At 38.6% G+C, this 24,421-nt stretch overlaps 1 protein-coding gene across 5 annotated transcripts; it reads left to right on the top strand.

Moving 5' to 3' along the window:
* The first annotated feature begins 274 nt into the window (after positions 1–274).
* On the top strand, positions 275–23,805 carry ARL6IP6 (ARF like GTPase 6 interacting protein 6). 5 transcript variants are annotated; one of them, XR_012001533.1, is made up of 5 exons: positions 275–804; positions 1,985–2,038; positions 9,544–9,829; positions 10,695–10,827; positions 22,399–23,602. XR_012001533.1 is itself a non-coding variant. In XM_072757818.1 (4 exons), exons 1-4 carry the CDS (start codon positions 402–404, stop codon positions 11,928–11,930), a joined length of 786 nt encoding a protein of 261 aa, XP_072613919.1. In that variant the 5' UTR covers positions 286–401; the 3' UTR covers positions 11,931–11,949. The 5 variants fall into 5 exon arrangements, 2 of the variants coding, with proteins under 2 accessions (XP_072613919.1, XP_025863839.2); XR_012001532.1 differs by lacking the exons at positions 9,544–9,829; positions 22,399–23,602 and adding exons at positions 9,971–10,127; positions 11,735–11,949 and having other exon boundaries at positions 279–804; XR_012001531.1 differs by lacking the exon at positions 9,544–9,829 and adding an exon at positions 9,971–10,127 and having other exon boundaries at positions 284–804; positions 22,399–23,805.
* Positions 23,806–24,421: the final 616 nt, after the last annotated feature.

Here is a 24,421-nt window from a genome sequence, read left to right on the forward strand (position 1 = left end):
TAGCCGGGCGGGCGCTAGGACCGGGCGCCGGCAGGACGCGGGCTCCGGGCGGCGGGGCGCGCGCGCCTGGAGGTGACGCGGCGGGGGCGGGGTCTCTGGCCGGGACGACGCCCCGCGGGGGGCGGGGACCTGGCTCCCTTCGGGCCCGGCTCGGCGCTCTCCGGGCGCTCGTCCGCTTGCCGTCCTGTCCCCCGAGGTGGGGTCGCGCCCGGGCCCGCGGGCGCCCCGCCTCGCCTTCGACGACGCAGCGCCTTCCGCGCCCGGACGCGCACCCCCGCGCCGCCTTGCCGGTGGTGGGCGCGGGGGCGGGGCCCGGCCGCTGATTGGCTGCTGCGGGCGCGGGGCGGGGCCGGGGGGGACTGGGGGTCTCGCCCTCCGCGGGCGCGGCGGCCTTTCCCGCCATGTCGTTCGTGGAGACCGGGAGGCGCCCGCCTGCGCTGCGCCGACGTCCTGGCACCCCGGCCGCGTCCGCCCGGCCAGCCTTCGCCTTCCCCGCGGGGGGCGGGTGGGGGGACGCGGAGGGGGACGAGGAGGACGGGTGCGACCCGGTGGCCCGCGACCTGCGGGCGGAGTTCTCGGCCGGGGCGTCCTCGGAGCCCGCGGAGCGCCCTCTGCTCCGCGGGGGCGGGGGCGGGGGCGGGGACGGCTCTCCGGTCCTGCCGGAGAAGCGCAACGGCGTGTTGGCGGCGGGCGGCCAGGGCGCGGCGCGGCGCCGGCCGGTGCGGGTGCTGTCGATCCTGTGCTCGCTGCTGTTCGCCGTCCTCGTCGCCTTCCTCCTCGCCATCGCCTACCTGGTGGTGAAAGGTACTGACGCGCGCCCCCCGCCCGGCCTCGCCCACCCGTCCCTTGCGGTGTGTTTCCCGAACGGGCAGGGCCGCGCCGAGGTGGGAGGCCCGAGGTGGGCAAGCGCCGCGTCAGGTGGGTGCTTGGGCGGCCTGCGGACCCGCGGTGGGACAGGCTGGCCGGCGGCGCCGTTGAGGCGGCGGCGCTGAGGCGATGGTGCTGAGGCGGTGGTGCTGAGGCGGTGGTGCTGAGGCGGCGGCGCTGAGGCGATGGTTCTGAGGCGGTGGTTCTGAGGCGGCGCCGGTGCCGCGCGCGCTCGGACGGCCGGGCCGCCGCCCCACAGCCCCGGGCTCTGCTCTTACGGATGGAGTCCGTGGCTCTCGGCCGACGTGCGGTGGTGTCGGGGTCAGACCACCTCTTGCTTCTCCGGTCCTTAGTTCTGTCTCGCCGAGTGTGAGGTTAGACAGCCGCCAGGTGGGAGCAGAGGATGTGCGCGCGGTTTCCGAGCTGTGCGGCGGGGTGCGATCCGGCGGGAAGGCTCGGGCCGAGGCTGACGGGGATCCGCGCGGTCGGCGCCCCGGCGGCGGTCTTCGTTCTCTACGTGGAAGTAACCCGCCCGCCCCGCGTGCAGCGTCCGCCCCGCGCTCCCAGGCCCCCGCGGGCCGGCGGGCGGCTCCCGGGAACCCCTGAGGGAGGACGCGGGGCGCGAGCCGCGGTGCAGACGTGGGCGCCGGGCTCCTTGCCTGTGCAGCCCCGCGGCAGGTGGTTCCCTGAGCGCGGAGCGGCCCCTTTTCCTCAGGTCACGACCCTTGCGACCTGGGCTTGGGTCCCTTGAGGACGGAGGAAGGGGCCCTAGTAGGCCGCGCGACAGCATCGCGGAAGGCGCTCGCAGGGCACCTGGCCGCGCAGGAGCGCCGCTGTCTCGAGGTGGAGTGAGCCCCACGTCGGGTGCAGAGAGACCAACACAGACTCCGAGTATTTTCACAGCGACTCCAAGAAGCCTGGTTACTGAGGCGATGCGCCCCGACGGACTTGATTTCCCTCGGAAGGCCGCATACCTAGTAGTGGATTCGCGGGTGGACCCTTTTGTTTCCGACTCCACAGCACTTTCCACAGCTCCACAATATTTTTCCAGGCTTTGAGCTTCTATTTAAATTGTAAAATCGTTTATACTCAAGCCCCTTTTTTTTCGTATTTACAGAGTTACATGCTGAGAATTTAAAGACTGAAGACGACACAGACACTGGGCTACTAGGTATAAACTTAACTCTCACTTGATTTGCTTTGGAGTTCATTTTTATTTTTCCAAGTCATAAATTTAAACTATACAAAATTTTGGATAAAAAAATTAATATTCCCTTGTGCAATTCATGCAGTATTCAATTTTTTAATTGCATTTGTGTGTGGTAAATTTTATTGGATTTTTTGAATTTGTATATTTGGTATGTTTGTGTATACACCACACACAGTAGGAATGCAATTTGAACGCCGCTGTGTGTGTGACAAAGACCCAGAGACTAACATTTTCTAGTTAGTTCCTCAAAAAGTTTTCCTATACCTTTCCCCGGGAATTAAAAACAAAAAAATCTCCTCACAAACTTAGCAAAGATGACATCTTAAGCAGACCTCAGGAGAAGTTTAAGTTCATTATCTCCATATAAGCAACTTCCTTTTTTTTTTTTTTAATGTAAAAAGTATTAGACATACTTGCTTAAGTTAATGATGATTAAGTCAGCCTCAAGTTTCTATAGAATGTAGAATGCTGTAGAGTACAGACGACTAGTGAAAAATTGAAGGATTATTTATCTTGTATTTATTACTTTTTGCCAAAATAACTTTGAAGTGTTCAGAACCTGACCTGTTTGGGATATTTTACTACTTTTTGCTGTAATTTATTTGGTTGATCACTCTGAATTGGGGGGGAAAAAAAGTTTGAGATCCTATCCTGCATGTCACCCCCCCCATCTCAATTTTAGCTAAACTATTTATCTCTTCAAGGCTATTGGCCTTACAATGATACAAAGTATAGTCTGACAGATTTTGCAGAAGGGGGAAAACCTTTATCTTCAAATTATTGAAACAAATTATGGTTTGTTAGATGTCCCATGAAAACCTTTCTATAGTCTCGACTTCTTGCATGAGAAAATGTACTTTACAGTTGCTCATTCTATCAATGTATGTTGTATATTTTGTCTCTAAAAACAGCCAAGATGATGAAGCATTTCATAGCAGTTATTAAACTGTCAACTTGATGCTACAAGAATAGAACAATCTTAAGAACTAGGGAAAAATTCCATGTTGCTGTTTAAAACTTAGCAAATTTCATTCACATTTATGAAAAGCATAGGTGGCACTTTTCATCTGAAGGAACAGCTTGTTTAGTATCAAAAGGAATATAGTAAGGCTTTGTCATTGCCCTGCTTCTTTTCCCACTTCTAGTTTAGTAATACTTTTAGATGTGCCTGATATCTAATGCTGTGACAGGAAATAGGAAGATCATTAAGTCTGTGCTGGTGGCATGAATTAACTTTCAGGATTCAGGAACAATCTCAGGAGTGAAGAGAAACTGTTGTATCTTTACAGCAAAAGAAAACCAAAAAACAAAAAACAAAACCAAAAAAAAAAAAACAAAAAAAACACTAAACTATAGTAGTGCCAAAACAAAAATCCTTATGTTGAACCAATGCTACAGTGGTCAGATGGAGAATATACTCAACATCTAGCAGACTAATTCAGTCAATTTCCTTAAAGTAGGCATGATTATCTTTTTTTTTTTTTTAAGATTTTATTTATTTATTAATGAGATACACAGAGAGAGGCAGAGACACAGACACAGGCAGAGGGAAAAGCAGGCTCCCTGCAGGGAGCTGGATGTGGGACTCCCTCCCCGGTCTCCAGGATCACGCCCTGGGCTGAAGGTGGCGCTAAACCGCTGAGCCACCCGGCTGCCTGTAATTATCTTTAAAACAAATATTCATTATAACCTGCAATAGAAAATGCTCTTTTCTAGCAAGAGAATAGAATTCTTAACCTACCTCAAAGAAACAGTGCCAATATGATTAAGCTTCTATAAAGTTGTGGTTACTAAGATAGCACTTACTCTTGCATTGTTCTGAACTGGAATTCTCTCCTGTTGGGAGAAGAAAACAATATAACCTCTTTACAGAAGAATGTTTTGAGTTGACTACTGGCCTCTTAAAAGTCCAATTGAGAGCTCATAGTTGAAAATAGGCCATTTGTTTTTGTTTTTGTTTTTTTTTTTTCAAATTTTACATGGATTCAAATCAGCTTTGAGTGAACAAATATAAAGGATTGCTGCATCAGAGTATCTGTGAAGGAATGCCTGTGGAATTATATTCTTACCCGTTTACAAATGGTATAAAAGTTTTCACATGAAGAAACGATGTTTAATAAAAACAGTGTTTAATTTGTCAACTATTTACAGGAAAAGTGGAATGCAGCCTTTTTAAATCTTATTTTGTTGTATTTCATTGCATTTATTTTGCCTTGTTTGCTAGGTACCTCAAAGGTAAATGTAATGTTTGTTGTAATGTTTGATTGTTTTGTGTATTACCCTTTTTTTGCTGTATTATTAGTGTCCATACTTGTTACCTTCCTATTTCGATGATTCCTATTTAAATTTTATTGCAAATTGCCTTAATTCTTTGAAAACGAACTGGTTTTTAGAATCAAATAATGTAAGTATAGTAACTGCTCTCCTATGAAAGAACTCTTTCTAGACAAGTTAATAAAACTTCTGCACACTGCGGATTTTTTTTTTTTTTTTTTAATTTATGATAGAGAGAGAGAGAGAGGCAGAGACACAGGCAGAGGGAGAAGCAGGCTCCATGCACCGGGAGCCTGATGTGGGATTCGATCCCGGGTCTCCAGGATCACGCCCTGGGCCAAAGGCAGGCGCCAAACCGCTGCGCCACCCAGGGCTCCCTGCAGATTTTTTTATTGCAATTTAAGCCTAGTCCAAGATTGGCATAGTTCAGTAAGAGCAGATTTTAGCGGCAGCTCTCAGTTTAGTATGCATAAGAATCACCTGTACTTTCTTTAAAACAGTACCTCTGTGGGGCATCTGGGTGGCTGAGTCAGTCAGGCACCTGCCTTTGGCTCAGGTCATGATCCCAGGACCCTGGGATAGAGCCCCATGTTGGGCTTCTCACTCAGTGGGAGCCTGCTTCTTTTTCTCTCCCTCTGCCACTCCCCCTGCTAGTTCTTTCTCTCTCTCTCTCTTTCTCTCTTTCTCTTTCTCTCTCAAATAAATAAAATCTTTAAAAAATAAATAGGTGAAAAATAAGTACCTCTAGCTTTTGTTTTAGCTCAGGGTAGAAACCAAAAATCTTCATTTTTTATAGGTAATGTTGATGCCTCTCAGTTTGAGAAATACTTTTATAGGGTAAGAATCTCTTTACAGGTGTGGTTTGTTTTGTTTTGTTTTTGAAGATTTTATTTTTAGGTAATCTTTATACCCAACCTGGGGCTCAATCTCATGAGGTTTTGATTTTTGGTACTTGTCATTCTTTGACATCTACTAGTTGATAGTTACGCTGCCACAAGATTAAGAGTCTCATGCTCTACTGACTGAACCAGCGAGGTGCCCCTAAAAAATGTGTTTAAGAGCAGTTCAAGTCCTTGGGAGTTGACTGGTGACAGGCTAATAAGATACAATGTATAAGTGCAAACAAATGCCCCTTAGGAAACATAACTTTGAAAGGACCTGAGACACTGCCATTCTCTTGTTATCTTTGCCTGAAAGAAGTCTTTATGGGAAACTGTGTATACCTTAAACAAAAAGAGGTTCATGATGAACATGGTATCAGTACATTTGGGGAGACATATGGTCTTACTGGCTAATAGGATTAGGCTATCAGTGTTCATCTTCATTGGTGAGGTAGACCAGCCAAGGAGGTATGAGAGATGCTGTCACCCAGTTTTGGAACTCATCTCCCCTAATCTTCCCTCGGTGACATTGGAAAGGCTTTCCTTTAATAATTGTCCTACAAACCATCTCGTAATGTAAGCCTTTTTTTTTCAGGGAGGTTAATAAAACTTAAGTTTACTTAGTTAAAAATCACATTTTACTCCTTCTCCCTAAAGGTTATTCTCAGGCCAAATTGATTGCACCAATATACAACATAACGAGTTGTTTCATTTTTGTATATTGGCTTTTGTATCTGTCACATTATCCAAGTTTTATCACTTTTCACACACTTAGTTCTATTTTCCAATTTTTGCATTTTTTTTCATAGTCTTATTACAGGGTATGATAAAATGACCTTTTATTTCAGCCAAATCTGAAGTAAGTGTATAAGAAAAATAAAAGGTTTGCCTGTACCAGAAAATGTTTTGAGACTGTTGTCATCAAAGTAAACATGGGACTAGTGCTTTGAGTATGCATGCTGTAAGTATGCCATACAGGAATCGTAATTGCCTTTGTGGAGTTCCTTCAGTCTAGAAAGCTTTTGATTCTTGGTACTTGTCACTCTTTGATATTTCTTAGTTAATAGGTAACTATAAGTCCCTCTTGTGGCTAAGACCAGATTTCTAGCATTTTGCAGTGTCAAGGGCTATTCTTGTTTTTAGCTGCCCATTTAGTTCTGCTTTATGATTAAGATGTTTTCAGGCTTCTAAATATTTACAAAGATCAGTGACATATACAGAGTCCAATCAGAGATGAAGCCAATCATTTGAAGAGTTTATCAGTTATTTATTCTGCAGAAAGATAAGTGAGACTCTACCATCATAAGTTCATGATACAGAACACTAGAAACATGGTAAAAATTTCTGAGAGAATGGGTGTGTTGGGAAGTGACCCATTCTCTTAGGTAAAAATTGAAAACAGTCCACTCAGTTTCTTCCTTACAGTGAAGAATGACTGAGTCTGTGAACTTAAACTTTTTCCAGTGAACGTATGAACCTTGTAATTTCAGGCCACTGTGTATTAAGGGTATGATACAGTGCGATCTGCAGCTGGGTGGGGTAACTCAATTATTTCATGGAAAAATTCACAAATACATTATTATATTCTGTGGTGGTGTTTGTAAATTGTGTGTATTGCTTATTCATATTAGTTAAAGAATGATGACTAAGGGAAAAAAAAGAGAAAAATAAAAGCCCAACAGGACTGAAAGAATAAAACTAAAATTTTAGATAATTTATCTGGGTTTTAGATTCTATTTTAATCTCTTTTCTATAATGAATGTAACTCTCAATAAGAAAAACTAAATTTCTGAATTTAAGTTTAGAAAAATAGAAGTAATACATTCAGCCATTAATATACTATTGAAACTTAACAGTACGCCAAAACTTTGGTTTTTTTGTTTCACCTGGTATTAACCAACCGTCTTGCATTTGTCAATATAAATTATCTCTTGAACCAAAGTTCACAGCAGTGTATATTAGAATTTTTGTCATGAGAGAGTTTAGGCACAGCATGGGTTATTAGCAAGAATTATTATTCAGCCAAATTAATAGTCACAAAAAATCATTACAAGTCTCCTTATTACATAGAAGCAGTGATGAGAAGCACACATTTGGACGTCTAAATCGCAAGAATTTGGTGATCTGAAGGGATGTTTCTTAGGCTAATGAAGTTAAACTGTAGCTGGCATCAGAATTAGCTAGCTTGTTATGTGAGAAGAAGTGCGAGACAGTTTTTCTGGTGAGAATTTGTGGAAAGTGAAATATATATATGTGTGTTGTACATTTAGTTGTACATAACTAGCTCTGTATATATGCCTATGTTACTTAGAGAACTATAATTTTTAGAAAAGATGCACAACAAACTTAGCTAATTGCTTTTAGGAGTAGAATTGTTGAATTGAGGTAGGAAGACTTAACTTTTATATCCCTTTATACATTATAAAATGTTAGCTCTTGGTAAAGTGGGGTTATGTTATGTCAAGTTTTTAGCTTCTGGATTCTGGAGAAAGGGACTTGTTACAGTTTTAGTTGTTGCTAGCTGCCAACTTATGTGGCTTTTCTGCTTGTTCACAAACAAATTGAATTACTTTCTGAAGCATGAGCACTTTTAGACCATGATATTACAGTGTATTTTTTTTTACCCTATTACTGTGAATTGACTTTTACCAGTGGTGTAATTGTTGATCAGTTCAAAATGAATATAAAATTAAAAAGCCCAAAGTGAAGCAAACAGATTGTGGAACAGCGGTCAGTTTTGAGAACTCAAGAATATTCTTGTATTAATTTTGACAGGTGTCCTGTTAAAGCACCTGAGTGAAAAAGTTTGATGGGCTTTAGAGAGCCTCACATTCTGTTACTTTTTTAATCTATTATTTTGTGTCTTTCTCATATTTTTTAGATGTTTAGAAGTTTCCGTTATTCCACAAGACTCCAAACATAGTTGATTTTTCAGAATTCCTATCTTTTGTTCTGCAGACCTTATGTATTATCTGATATCAAACAGTGTAAATTTGTCAATTCTGTTCTCTCCTTTAGCAGTACTCATCTAAATAATAATATTTGGTAGAATAACTGTCTTTAAGTTGTAGCTGCACACTAAGTATGCTGATAATTTTTATTTTGGCCCCCTGTCTCACTGTGTTGACAGGACAGCTATATCTCAGTCTCTGCTGAGGTTCTGTCTACCTAGTTCCAAGCTGGGTTCTAAAATCTGACACTGTGCCTGGGCATTAGGGTGGGATGCAATGTAGTCCTCAAAACATTTGTTCAAATGAGTTACTGCTGAAACATCTTGCTTTCTGGTCAGGGTGGCCTTTCAGATGTAGCACTTTTACAACCACATCACCATCTGCTGTTTCTATGCCCCACCTAGGGAAGAGACAACTGTAGTCTTGGCTCTGGGCCTGTCTGCCAAGATACTGTATGTAGCTATGATCCCTCTGTAGTGTTGTATGGCCTTAATCCAGGACTCTGCCAGAAATCCCCAGCAGTACTGCCCCCTCTCCACCTATACACACAAGGGCAGACACACCTCTTTCTTCAAACAAAGAGAATCTTTCTCACCTGCGCATAAAGCCCTCGCTTTCTTACTCCCTGTACTACAGAAACATTTTTGTCTGTACCCCAAACAACCCATTATCTCTGCTGTCTATCCAAGATATTTTGTATTGGTCTACCTTCCTCTTACTTATATCTGTCCTAGTTCCCTTAATCATTTTGCAGCATAAAAACCACAGAGACACTGGTTATTTCTTTGTCACATCCTTCTGGGGCAGGGAACCTACAGTCCATTATCTCTTTGAAAGGAGGTAAAAGGGAAACTAGTGAGAAAAAATTAAGGTTAATCTTTCAAAAATACATTGCCATAGTATTTCTTAATACTTTGTTGCTCTGAGTTTGTCTTTTAGCTTGTTTTATCAGTCTATTACTGGGCTTCATATGGTTTACAAACAGCTTGATGCACATATTTCTTAATGCCTCTTGCTAAAAGACATCTTGGTTGTGCATTTTGTGTAACCAGGAAATTTGGCAATTCATTAGTCTTTCTCAACTGTAGTCTTCTCAACCTTTTCCTCACTCCCAGTACTACGGAGGCCTGTGACACACTCCTAAGTAGTGGTGGCTTAGTAAACTCTCTAAGGGACAGTTTGAATATGTATCTGAAAACCATCAAATTAATTTGTTCCTTCTGTTGTCACTTTGTTGATTTCCCTCATTCTTCCATTTCTCAACCTTTTCCCCCTTCCTTGAGTCCAGTATAATACCATTGCTTTTGATATATATATATATATATATATATATTTTTTTTTTTTTTTTTTTAATCATGAGCGTCACAGAGAGAGAGAGGCAGAGACACAGGCAGAGGGAGAAGCACGCTCCATGCAAGGACCCCGACGTGGGACTCGATCCCGAGTCTCCAGGATCACACCCCCGAGCTGCAGGCAGTGCTAAACTGCGCCACCGGGGCTGCCTCATGCTTGTGAATTAAGATTTCTTTGAGAAAATCTTCCATTCTTCTACTCGGACTGACACTGAAATCTAGGGTCCCAACCCATTTGTAAATTGGGAGTTAACCTTTGTTCATATACTCAGGAAAATTGAAGAATCAGATTAGGTTGGTTTATAACGTTTATAGGAAAGTTTAAAAAGTAGACACTGTAAAATTAAGTCTTATGTCAAAAATGAAATAAAAAATGTCAAGACATTTTAACAGTGAAGTTTTTTTTTTTTTTTTAATTTTTATTTATTTATATAGTCACACAGAGAGAGAGAGAGAGGCAGAGACATAGGCAGAGGGAGAAGCAGGCTCCATGCACCGGGAGCCCGACGTGGGACTCGATCCCAGGTTTCCAGGATCGCGCCCTGGGCCAAAGGCAGGCGCTAAACCGCTGCGCCACCCAGGGATCCCAACGGTGAAGTTTTTTAACCACTTTCCCATAGTTGAATTTTATAAAGCTGCCAATAAGTTATATTCATAAGTTGAATTTGTACTTTTCACATGTTAAATCATTAAAATATTATTTATAATTATTTTTAATCATTTTATTAGCTTATCATTGAATTGTTAAGATATGGGCAGCCCAGGTGGCTCAGCGGTTTAGTGCCTGCCTTCGGCCCAGGGCATAACCCTAGAGACCCAGGATTGAGTCCTGGGTCGGGCTCCCTGCATGGAGCATGTTTTCTCCCACTCCTCTGCCTGTGTCTCTGCCTCTCTCTCTCTCTGTCTCTCATGAACAAATAAATAAAATTTTAAAAAAAAGAAATGTTAAGATATTAAATGATATGACTTCTAATTGTGCTTTAATATTTTACATTTTTGCATGGGTTTGCTTGTAGTAAGCCCAAATCTCTTGTATCACTTACATGCAAATCAGAAGTTTAGAAATATACATAATCTTCTGAACATGAAGATACTGGTTTAATTTAAGTTACTTTGGTGTTAATAATAATAAAAGTTTTCCTTCTCTCTTCCCATTAAGGGTTCTGGACTCTACTTATAATATCTCTATCTGCTGGATTCTCCTGCTGTAGCTTTTCTTGGACAGTGACTTATTTTGACTCTTTTGAACCAGGGATGTTTCCTCCTACTCCTCTTTCACCTGCCAGGTTCAAGTAAGTATTCCTGTTTATTTTTATTTTTTTAACCCATTCCAACTCTGTTGAAATGCTAATACAGAAAGGAGCAAGAAGCTTCTAATTTATAAGATAACATGTTGAGGTCCCAACATCTATAAAATATAAATGACTTCAGGTTTTCAATTTGACTCAGCCTTTAGATAAATAGAGAATATTTTAAATTCCTTACCTAGATAATGCAATGATTTTTTTAAAAATTCAAGAAATTCAAGAAATGATCTAAGACATAAGAAACTTTGGTATTTGTTCCTTTGGAATGGACTCTCATTTAAACAGTTTATGAAGCCTAAATTTATATCGGCAATGTGAAAGTTTTACTAAATGCATGTATAAATGGTCAGATTTATATCAACTTAATAATTGAATTGGACTTTTCCTTAGATTTCAGTTTTATGTAATTAGCAAGCATTTATGGCACCCAGTTTATAGGTCTAGATGCGTTTCACTGTGAAACAATATTTTTTTGGTCTGTGTTTTCTGTATCTCAAAAGACTCAAAAAATTCAGTAGATGGTTGTGCTAGTTTATTTATGTCAGGAAAACTCAAATTTTAAATACTTCAAATTTCCAAATAAGAGTTTCTAAGACGTTTAGTTTATTCTACAAACTGAAGGGTTGGGGAAAAGGTGAAGAGTAGAAAATAAATTCTGATTTAAGATGTGTACGTTACCAGAGTATTACGGTTGTTATTGTTGCTGTTATTACTACCAGCTCCAACTTACTTCATGGAGAGCTTGTAGAGACCAAATAAAATCCATTTGAGGGACTCTATAAATAGGAAGTTTAATATTAACTATATTTATTAATAATCATTGTTATTACCAGCTCTTATTATTAGTGAACTCATATTTTTTTCCTTATAAATCTGTCTTTAAAACTTCTAGCTTTGGGATCCCTGGGTGGCGCAGCGGTTTGGCGCCTGCCTTTGGCCCAGGGCGCGATCCTGGAGACCCGGGATCGAATCCCACATCAGGCTCCTGGTGCATGGAGCCTGCTTCTCCTTCCGCCTGTGTCTCTGCCTCTCTCTCTCTCTCTGTGACTATCATAAATAAACAAAAAACAAATTTAAAAATAAAATAAAATAAAACTTCTAGCTTTACTTTAGATGACGTGTGTGTATTTTAAACAGCTTAATAAATCCCTGTCTGTATATGAAACAAATCATATACTTACCAATAAATTTTGTATATGTGTGTTCAAAGTGGTTAATGAGTAATTAATAATCTAAATTGACTAAGTTATACCTAACAGTGAAATAATTTCATAGTTTGTATGACCATTCAGTTGCAAAGTTAATTTTGCTATGTATATTGTGTTTAATTCAAATTTATATTCTTGCTACCCGATGACATTAATTATTTGATAACAAGATGTATGTATCCAATGTCGATAATATAATGAGACTCCTTTCATAAGCCACCAAAAACCATAATCCTTTTTTTTTTCCTTTTATTTCTTTTTAAGTCACTTCTCTCCTGATTTCCAGCCCTACAATTTTAGCTGGTTAGCAGAGCTTGCAGCCTAGATATCAGAAAGCACCTTGCATTTAAAGTTATTAAGACTCTAGCTGGTCTTAAAGACCTCAGTCTCCATCCACTTAACAAGGCTTGAAACCCTTATTCAGTTTATTTATCCTTTGCCAAATGTACTCATTCCTGCTTTTTGAAGTGTTACTGGAATACTTTATATTTTCACCTTGAGCGTTTTTGCCCTTTTTAAGGCCTTGGCCGCTGAACTTCACTCCTTGGTCTCCCTTAGTCCAAGCTTTCGCTCTTCGAATTCATCCCGTATTTTGTTACCTCTGTTAAAACAGATCTTAGTCACAGCTCTTCCTTGTGAAGAGCTTCAGCAACTTTCCCACTGCCTTCAAAATGATGTCTGACTCTCAAGTACAGCAGAACAGTCCTTCCCCAAGTGATCCTACCCCACTTTTCCAGCTTCTTCAGCTGTTTGTCCAGTGCATCCTACTCTGTAGCCACATACCAGATTACCTTGACATCCCTTGAATAAACTCTGGATTTTTGAGATGCCTTGACTTTACTCTTACTGTTTTCTGTTCCTGGAATATATTTTTCCCTTGCAGATATTTTTCTACCCTCACCAGAATTCATAAATCTTATAGATGTGAGAAGCTTTTGGAGTTAGAGAAAAAGCATTTTGGTGTTTTAAATAACTGTAACTCTGTGGTTATTTAACTGATTTCTTAAAAAATTATCTCTGCATTTCAGGTTGCCTGAGTAACTCAGTTGAGCGTCTGACTCTCTTGGTTTCAGCTCAGGTCATGATCTCAGGGTCATGGGATCAAGCCCCCACATTGGGTTCTGCACTCAGTGGGGAGTCTGCTAGAGATTCTCTTTCTCCTTCTGCCCATCCTCCTGCTTGCACGCACGTGCCCCCCCCCCCTGAAAAATAAATACATAAATATTTAAGAAAAGTTATCTTTCCATTAACTAGAACCCATAGTGATAGACTTGTTTTCAGTGTGTTATTAGTCATTCAATTTTTTTTTTAAGATTTTATTTTTAAGTAATCTGTACACCCTATGTAGGGCTTAAATTCACAACCCAAGATCAAGAGTCTCATGCTCCACTGACTGAGCTAGCCAGGTCCCCTTACTCGTTTAATTTTAATATGAGATAGTGTCGGATTAGAGACTTAGACTGCATATTTTTTAATACAGCTCTAAAGCCACAGTTTTGAAAAATGTTCATATATATAAATTTGGATTCCTTTTAGTATGTAAGTTGAATAACTTAATTTTATATGTGATAAATCAACTATTAAATATTCATGGCCGTGAGTGAAACTATAATTTAAAATTATCTTGTGTTTATATAGACACAGCCCAAAAAAGGCACACAATAAATATAGTGATAGATGATGGCATAGTAACAGAAATTACAGACAAAAAAGGCATATAAGATAGTGATAATTGGTAAAACTAAGTTTTATAGCAAAAACTCTACCTTCTAGTGCTTGTAGGAAATAATACAGTAACTACTTCAGAAATGGCAGAATAAGTATATTCTCTATGTCACCAGTAGAACGAGAGCTTGTACAGGGAAACAACTTCTCTACCTTTTGTGAAAGTTGAAATCTTCAAACTTTATTTTCTTAGAAATCAGATTGATATATTTCATTAATATGTAATATGCATTGATAAAAATATGTTTGTAACAGGCTATGTATTCTTTTATAACTTAATGATGTTAATACATAGATTTTTATCATATGAAAGAAATGCAAATTCTTTGTTGAAAATTCAAAAACAAAAAAAAAATTTATGAACAGAAAGTGACTGCTAACATTTTAATGTATACCTTTCCATTCTTTGCATATTTTAAAAATTAAAATTGAAATCATAGTATACATACTGTTTTATAAACCATTTTTTATTTAACATTATGTTGGAACATTTTTCCACTCAGTATTTCTTTTGAATTTTCAGTGTTTTAAATAACTTTAAATGGTCATGATAGATGTCAGCTTATTTTTTTAAATCTAATATAAATGATAGCTAGATTCTAAGTTAAGCAAATCCCTGTTTAATAAATTAAGTAGAAACTAAAGAAAGGCAGGTCAGTTAAAAATCATAAAATGAAGGGACTTTTTTCTTTATACTTTTACTTTCTAGCTCCATGAATATCAAACATGAAGAGAGTAAAATAATCGTGCCTAATTGGTTTGTTAAAAAATCATTATTTTGCTCTCCTTTGCAGATTTTAAACATTTAGGCCTTTTTTACCCCTCAAACAAGCTAGTTGGTAGAAGTTGGAGAAAAAAATTGAGAGGACCATGTTTACTATGGCTCTCAGTTGTTTATCCCTAAAAACATAAACTCCTTAAGGAAAGAAAAGAAAACATTTATTGATAGTAAATATTATATGAAGGGTCTAATTAAATCAGTTTGAACGAATAATTCATTGGGAGAGTTGAGATTAGAAATCAACCCTTGTATTAAAATAATTTTTCATATTTAACTCTATTATATTTGTTGGATATTTTCTTGATTGAGGCTACTGTAACAAAGTACCATACACAGGGTGGCTTATAAACAACAGAAATTTGTTACTCTCACAGTTGTGGAGACTGGAAGACCTGTATCAGGGTGGCAGCTTGGTCAGGTTCTAATGAGAACTATCTTCTGGGTTTGCAAATTGCCTCCTCATTGTATCCTCACAAGGCTGAGAACAGGTTTCACTCTCATGATCTCATCTAATCCTGATTACCCCCAAAGGCCCCACCTGCTAATGCTATCACATTGGGAGATAAGGTTTCAACATAGGAATGGCAGTGTGGAGAGGGGTACAACATAGTCCATAATAAAATTTAGAAGTTTTCACTTGTAGATAAGCACAGGACCTTTAGGAAGTAACAAGATAAAGAACTTAGCAAGGTATGTTTTCAGACAGATATTTAATGGACTTCAAAAGGCATATTAAGAAAAATTGTTATCCTGACAGCAAACTTTGCTGATCTGAAAGTATATTGTAATGTGATACACACAGACTTCTCTATTAGGAAGCATTGTCTTTGTGTTTTTGGATCCATTATACTTATAAATTATTTTCTTAGTTGCTTCTGAAAGTAGGTAACCATTTAATGGTAACCTCCTAAATAATGAGACAAGGCAGTAACTTTTGATTACTTGAAGTATCTTTATAGGCTTTCCCACTTCTCACTACTTTATAACATTACTGCTCTTTGAGACTACTTAATGAACATCTCCAGTTCCCTTCACATTAGTTTTCCCTATTCATTCATTCAGTTTTCTCAGTGATTTCCAAGCAGGCAAATATAACAATATATGTGATCAGTATTTCACATTGTGATGATCTGCTTTAATTATAGTTTCCAGCAGTTAATACATCTAGGTATGTGACCTACCCAAGCAAAGATACTACACTATTTAATTAAGTCCTCCTGACTGGGGAGGTGGTAAGGTATGAAGCTGCATTTTTCCTGACAATGAATTTCACATTACCTGTGCCCCATCTAGTGGAGCAGTGATGTAGCTGCAGGTTTACAGTTATCCAGCACGCTAAAAATAAAAACCATTCAGTTATTATTATAGGTCCCACCTACAATAGAAATGTTACCTTATAGTTTAGAAATAAATTTAGTGGAAAAATGGGGATCCCTGGGTGGCGCAGCAGTTTGGCGCCTGCCTTTGGCCCAGGGCGCGATCCTGGAGACCCGGGATCGAATCCCACATCAGGCTCCCGGTGCATGGAGCCTGCTTCTCCCTCTGCCTGTGTCTCTGCCCCTCTCTCTCTCTGTGACTATCATAAATAAATAAAAATTAAAAAATAAATAAATAAATAAATTTAGTGGAAAAATGATAATGTAAGTGATGGGTTTGGCAAACCACACAATGTAGAAAGCTTCTTTGGTTTGTAATTAAGAATCAAAATATTTAGTAATAGTGAAATGAAAAATAGTGAAAGAAGTCATTAAATTTGTCTATCTTGTAATTTTACTTGGAGTCAGGGGTCAAGGGTCAACATTATTGAATTAAGGGTGTTCCTTCATTACAGTCAATAGTTAACAAGTCTTATTGTTGGAATGAAAAAAATACGCATTTAGATCAAAATTAAAATTTAACAGCATATGACTGTAGCCTTCAAGCCAAGAAGTTAACTTTGTAAGGATAAGGTTATTATTTTGTGCTAGAAATACCCACAGAGACTTATTTCAAGAAGAAAAAAAGAAATCAATGCTTGTTTCCAAAGTTACTAAAGATGAGCTGTGTTACAGAAATTGAGTAGTATGAAAATTTCAAATTTTAGCCTAATCCTGGTCAAAGGTAATATAAAAATAAAATCTCTGGTTATATGCCTATCTGAATCCAAAGTCTAGATCACTGCATCTCTTGTTGAGAAATTGATTTTAAGTGATATTTCTCCCTTTATTTTGAGAAATATTTTACAGATAGCATGTCATGCATTCACAGTGTTGTAGATTTTAGAGAATGTCTCAGTTTTTCATAAATCCTCTGTTGACTTCTGTTTTAAGAAATTTGTCATCATCAATCTTACAAGTGAAGAGTCCTTTTGAGGGTAGAATGAATGAATGATTATAATTATGACTTTTTAGATGCAGGGTTCATGGTCAAAAAGTAAGGAAACTTTACAATTATTGGTACTATGCCATGATTTCTACGAATGTGCTAATGAAGAGTACTGTCTTTTCACTAAACCTGCTTTAAATATCATCTATAGAATTTGGCAGTCTACAGTGTTTCATAGTTAATACACAGACCAGGAGCTGCTATCTGCTGCCTTCCTGAAACTGTTGGTCTTTTTTGTTAGGATCACTCTGAGTTATCTACCTTTCTATATCTTCTTCCAATCACAAATGATATTTGGTAAATATGAAGATACTCAGTTTCAAAAAACACATGCTTTTAATTTTAAATTTAATTTATTTCTACAAAGCTTTGGATTTTGTTTTTTTTTTAATAGAAGTGTATTGCCTTACAATGCTATTTGGAATATGAAAAGTAAAGTAGAAGTGAGAAAGAAAAGGGAACAGTTGGTTTTTATGTGAATTGCTTTTGGTAAACTGTTTTTGGTAACCATTTTACAGACTAAAGATTAACACGTGATCTGATACTCTTGCATATGTTTGTTTTTTTAAGTAGGCTCCATGCCCAGGCTGGAGCCCATTGCAGAGCTTGAACTCACAACCCTGAGATCAGGAGTTGCTTAACAGACTGAGCCGCCCAGGCACACTTGTATTATTTTCTATGTATAGTGTCTGGAGTATAATCAGATGTTGAAATATTTAAATTTTCATAACATTTGTATATGATTATGTGTCATTGTAGAAGGGAAGCATACAATGAGTTAAATATTTAATCCTAGAGAATTCCAGTTTTAGGATTGGCATTGATGTATTATATTTTTTCTCTATTCAACATGAGGCTTGTTTTTCTGTTATTAAAGAGTTTTCTCTAACTTTTTGTTCTTGACTTTGGGGGCTTTAATTCTTGGGGGTTGAGAAGATATGGACAAACACAATAGTAAAATCATAATAGAAATGGAGTTCTGGATTCTTGGGTAGTATCCTGAGTCTTAGAGGTATAGGTAAGTGGGTGACTTAGTATTTAAATTAGAAGTCCTTTTCCAAGCACACTAGACTGAACATTGAGCACAATAAGTTGACTCTACAACTTTTTTATATAGATTTTGACAAGCTGCCTCTTTGTTCAGTCAGATTCTTTGTTGCCTTGGACTAATGAAACAGATGTCAGATGGCTAATTGCAGTAGGAAAGAAAAGCTACTGACAAGAGATAGATCAAAAACTTGGCCTTGATATTTGAGCATCATGAAGTTTGATTATCTGGGTACTGTTTGGAGCCATCAGTGGCAGTGTGGTGAATGAATATATTAATGGTGCTGCATTAATATATGGCTTCTTGAAGTGAAGGGTTAAAATATATGCATGTTGTATATTCCATTACTGTTCTAAATGGAGATTTAAGTATATGTAACAAAATCCTGTAAGAAATCAAATTAACCAATTTGATTTCCTTGTTTTCGTAAAGTAAGGTAGCAAGTGACTATTTGCTTTGTACCTGTTTGCTATGGCTTTTGCTTATGTTAATTTATAAATTTATAATGTTTTATATATGGGCTACTGAAAAGGCACAGGTCCATATGCATAGAACAACAATGATAAGAAATACTTGAGAGATAGTACTTGCCAGTTTTGTTCTTGGAACTTTTTATGTGTCAACAATCTTTGTAAGTCATAAAAGGCAGCCTGGTATATGAAAGGTCTTATAGGGATGCTTGGGTTGCTCAGTGGTTGTGACAGCCTGCCTTCAGCTCAGGGTGTGATCCCAGAGTTCCGGGATCGAGTCCCGCATCGGGCTCTCTGCATGGTGCCTTATTCTCCTCTCTCTTCCTATGTCTCTGCCTCTCTCTGTGTCTCTCATGAATAAATAAATAAAATTTTAAAAAGAAAAAAAAGTCTTATAAACAGAGGAGGTGGCTTCCAGGGCACCTGGGTGCGTGGCTCAGTTGGTTAAGCATCTGCCTTCAGTATTTTCTTGAGATTTTTTTTTTTAAAGATTTTATTTATTTATTCATGAGACACACACACACACAGAGGCAGAGACACAGGCAGAGGGAGAAGCAGGCTCCATGCAGGGAGCCCGACTCAGGACTCGATCCTGGGTCTCCAGGATCAGGCCCTGGGTCGAAGGTGGTGCTAAACTGCTGAGCCACCCAGGCTGCCCTTAATTGAGATTTTTTAAGCTAGACATCTGACTGTGGCCTACTACCAGCTGTCAATTATCTTTTCTTAATTGTTAGTTATTTTGCAATTTTATCCTTTCTGTTTTCTTTTTCTCCCTTTCTATTCTTTTGATGTAGACATTCTTTTTTTATTTTTTTTTTAATTCTTTATTATTATTATTTATTTACGAGAGTCACAGAGAGAGAGAGAGAGGCAGAGACACAGGCAGAGGGAGAAGCAGGCTCCATGCACCGGGAGCCCGATGTGGGATTCGATCCCAGGTCTCCAGGATCGCGCCCTGAGCCAAAGGCAGGCGCCAAACCGCTGCACCACCCAGGGATCCCGACATTCTTTTTTTAATGAAATAATGTGGATATTAATTCAATTTTCAAACATTGTTTTTGGCAAAGTAAAAGTTTGGCAACAAAACACAGTTTCATTTATTTCCTTTTTTCAAAATAATTTTTTTTTTAACTGACTCATAAAATCCAAAGACTTGGAGATCTTATTATTCTTGTATCTTGTGTATTATTTGCCCTGACTTCCTATGGAATGAAGACTTTGCTTAATCAAGATGGTACTCAGCAGAGAGAGAAATTTTGGGGCATTTTTCTATCTCAAAAATGTACTCTGTGTACTTTCGGGGCAACCCAGGTGGCTCAGTGGCTCATGAAAGAGTAGGGAATTGAGATTATAAAGGACTTCCAAGTATAAAGTAAGGGGTGACCTTTCCCTTAATGAGAGACAGTATTTCCTAAGGGAGGGAAGCTTGCAATCCTAACTCTTCTGTCCTAAATAGCACTCATAAAGTTAGTTGGGGGATCCCTGGGTGGTGCAGCGGTTTGGCGCCTGCCTTTGGCCCAGGGCGCGATCCTGGAGACCCGGGATCGAATCCCACGTCGGGCTCCCGGTGCATGGAGCCTGCTTCTCCCTCTGTCTGTGTCTCTGCCTCTCTCTCTCTCTGTGACTATCATAAATAAATAAAAATTAAAAAAAAAAAATAAATAAATAAAGTTAGTTGGAATACACACAACTTTATCCTCTCCAGCAATTTCTACTAAATAATCTTCAATAAAAAGAATACAAAAGAAGTTGTATCATTTTGTGTTTTTGAGAGAAACCTAAGAGGAAATGCTTTGCAAGTAATTGAAATGCAGTGGTGTTTAGTATTTTCTTTCAGATTTTGGGTTTGGTTAAGAACTTTTGATTCCAGATAAAGAACTGAGAGCTATTCCTACCAAAGCTCACACAGCTTAAAATTCTCTATGAATTAGGGATTTCTTGGCTAGGCATAGAATGAAAAATAAAAGGCGGCTCAGGAGTGTGACGGGGGACGCGTGAGTACCCGGCTGGCTCGTGCTGTCTCCCCTGAGCCCGCCAGACACAGAAGCAAGTAGCCAGTTGGTTCTTAACGTAGGGTCTGGCTCAGCCCCTCACCCTGACAAGCACAGGGAGTGTTCTGCTCAGAGCAGAATGAGTCCACAATGAGGTGACTGTTTCAGAAGCCTGTTTGTTTCAGAGGTGACTGTTTTCAGAAGACTGTTTCAGAGTTCTGTCGTAAATGAGAGAATATATACTAGGAGGAGGAGGTCCTGGAGTTACCGCGATCTAGGAATGAAGGCTTCAGTAGGGTGTAGTCTGGCAGGTAACACAGAAATTCAGTTCAGAGTCCACCGAGTAGAATAAAAACCGTAAACAACATGAAACAAGAAAGGACATCTGCTTGCTGCTTGAATCTGCTGGTTTCTCTCAAGTAAAAAGGCAATTTGTAAACTTTTGGCAATAACTTATTCAATACTTTAATTTTTGGTTCCCTTTAATTGCCAGAATTGTTGAATTCATTTGAGTTTTAAGTTTTATATGTATTCCATTCCTATAAAATGTGAATAATTAAAATATAGATATCTTATAACTTACTCATTATCTAAGTTACTATTATTTTTATTTTTTTTAAAGATTATTTATTTATTCATGAGAGACAGAGAGAGAGAGGCAGAGAGGCAAAGGGAGCAGCAGGCTCCATGCAGGGAGCCCGACGTGGGACTTGATCCCGGGTCTTCAGGATCACGCTCTGTGCTGAAGGCGGCGCTAAACCGCTGAGCCACCCGAGCTGCCCTCTAATAAATTACTATTAAATACAAGTCTCTTCTGCAGCATAAGGATAGTCTGCATGAGGTCTTTAATCTCTTTTGTATCCCAATTCTACAATAATTATGCTGTCCTATATAAACTATACAAACTAAAGTCTTTGACCTAGAATTTTATGAACTTAAATTTTGAGTCCTACGTACAATCCTACGTATTGCCTGTGTGATATTAAGTAATGTAGTGATCTACGAACACTGGAAGTTCCTAAAGATGAGCAAAGAGTATTGTTGCATTAGTTAGTGGAAAGAATGTTAAAGAAAATGTAGTAAAATTGCTGTAAGATAGAGGAATCAAATGTCAGGGGAAATCTGTGCACATAAGCTAGTAGGCATGCGCATAGTAATCATAAAATAAGAAATGTGTCTTTGCTGATACCTAGGAACTCATTGAAAGCCAGTTCAATTAAGTAAACTGTTAAGTTGAAAACTGAAATGTCAGGCAGCCCCGGTGACGCAGCGGTTTAGCGCCGCCTGCAGCCCAGGGCGTGATCCTGGAGACCCTGGATCGAGTCCCACGTTGGACTCTCTGCATGGAGCCTGCTTCTCCCTCTGCCTGTGTCTCTGCCTCTCTCTCTGTCTGCATCTCTATGAATAAATAAATAAAATCTTTAAAAAAAAGAAAAAGAAAACAAATGTCTATAAAAGACATAATCTGGTTTATGACACAATGGACAAGTGCTATTTTTAGTGCTTACAGAAAGAGTAGTTTCTTCATGTAATCTAAAAATGGTACAAACAGGATATATTATTTCAGGTTGTACCTGAAATAATTCATATATTTAGTTCTGAGTGAGAACAAGGAAAACAGTGTTCATTAATGAAAGAACATGCTTCTAACAAGATTTATACTGTAGAATTAGGTTATGATACACTCAGTGACTGAATCGCAGTAAAGAAATACAAGGGATTAAATTGAACATTTTGCTGAAATGAAACTGAAAAATTATATTTGACTACAAGGACAGTTTTTGATGGAGAACTTGAGGTCACTCTATTTACTAATCCTGCAAATATCCAATACTCTTTTTTAACATGTACTAAAGTATAAAATATTAGGGAAACATTTTTAGGTTGTAAGCATTTTCAATAAAAACTGATGGTGTTTCTGTTATACCAAATTACATTTCCTTTTTTGTTCCCCCCTTCCCCCACACAGGAAACTGACTGGACATTCTTTCCACATGGGCTATAGCATGGCAATTTTGAATGGCATTGTTGCTGCTCTTACTGTAGCATGGTGCCTCATGTAAACCCACACCGAAGCACTATTTCTGGCAAAACTTAGTCATGATCGCTTTGTAATAACAGGGAAGAACATCATTTGTCTACTGAGAAGACCAAGAAACCTGCTGTTACGTGGTTCAGATACATGTCATATCATCATCATTATGGAGGACCTTCCTTTTTTTTTTTTTTTTTTAATGGAGGACCTTCGTAAGCACCATTCTAGAATTTAGGCATTAAGAATATCTGAGTGTTAAGTTTCAAGTAATTTCTTAAAAATGTAAGATGTTTACCTCATCTTTTTACTTTTGTGTGCGTTGTCCTTATAAATTATAGAAAACATTTTAATTGAATTCAAACATGAAAACTTGAATATAGGATAATGCTATGTATAATACTACATTTTTGCTAAGAAATACTAGTAGTACTGTTTAAATGAGATAGAAATACTTATTTATTCATGATACTAGAAAAGCAAACAATGCCAACTATTTCAACATTTTGTAGAAGCTACTTTGAAATCAGAATATTTAGTTTTCAATAGTCATAATCAGTGGAAGGTGCATTTATATTTTTTAAGGAGGTATAATTGCGTATGTGGTTTTTTTTAATATATTTTCCTACTACATATTGATTTTGTATGTTTTTAAAATTCCTACATCTAGATAAATGTTATTTTTTAGCTGGTGAAAGCCTAATACCTACCATTTAAAATAAATATTGTGTTTTCTTTTAAAAAGCAAAAAAACACAAAAGACAATCTGATTTTAAAATTAAGTAAACCTATTTTCGCAAAAAAAAAAAAAATACTTAAGGCATTAAAATATTGAGAAATTTGAAGTTGTTCACTATTTGTTTCCACAGTTGGAAATATTTGTCTTGGTGTATACATGATTACTCCAATAGAAATGGTATTATTTTGTTTTTAATAAATATAAATCTGAAAGTTTTATATTTAGAAATGCTTGAACTACTTTGTTTTTAATCTCAGAAATTTAGTTACCAAAATAGAAAAGGTATTTTGATAATGTATATATGTATAGTCTTTTTACATATAGTTTCATAATATTTATATTTAAATGTTCTTCTACAATTGTTTGTTTTTGTTTTATAGTAATAAAGCTTAATTGTTCCCACTTCTTTCCTAATACCTGTTTGGAAAATACAATTTTAGAAAGATGAACTATTTAAAATACTGTTTTCCCTGGCCATAGAAAAACTTATATTAGGAAGGCATTGTGTAGCAAAACTACTTATTCAGGCCAAATGGGAAAGGAGTATGTGCAGTGTGTTCCTGTTATCTACTAAGTGTTGTTACTGAGTAAATGATTTAATGATATTCCTAAAAGTCTTAACACTTTTTTTTTTCCCCTCTAAAACTTCCCATTGCAAATGACAAATGCGGCTCCAATTTAAATTATCTGAAGTGGTTAGATTAATATGGGTGGGAGGTATGTGTACGTGTATTTATAAACACTTATATACATATACAAATCCTGTGGCTTAAAATATCCCTTCCAAAGTGGTCAGAGTGAATTTATTTTCACTCCCTGCTTTTCTCCTCACCCTCCCAGCTCTTCCATTGCCATGGAATGTACAGGTAACAAAATTAGTTTTTCTTCTTTCCACCCTTCCAAACTCCCCTCCCCAACCCAATTTGGATAGCTCCTTCCAGATTTTTTGTGTCCTACGACTAAGAAAAAGATTACAGTACACCTTCGGTATATAGGTATCTGTAAGATATGTATATCTATGTATAATATAAATACATATATATCTGCAAAATATCTCTTCTGAAACCCCATTTCTTCCGGTCTAACACTCCTCTTTCGTGGGAAGTTCCTCTCTAGTACATCATAGGGTCCAAATATAAACCATCCTACCTCCATAGCAGAGTGATTGAGTGAGGATAGGGTATGTAACCAAAGCTGGGTCAATCCTAGCTTCTTATCTTT

The sequence above is a fragment of the Vulpes vulpes genome, chromosome 5, assembly GCF_048418805.1.
Source record: "Vulpes vulpes isolate BD-2025 chromosome 5, VulVul3, whole genome shotgun sequence".
Lineage (NCBI taxonomy): Eukaryota > Metazoa > Chordata > Mammalia > Carnivora > Canidae > Vulpes > Vulpes vulpes.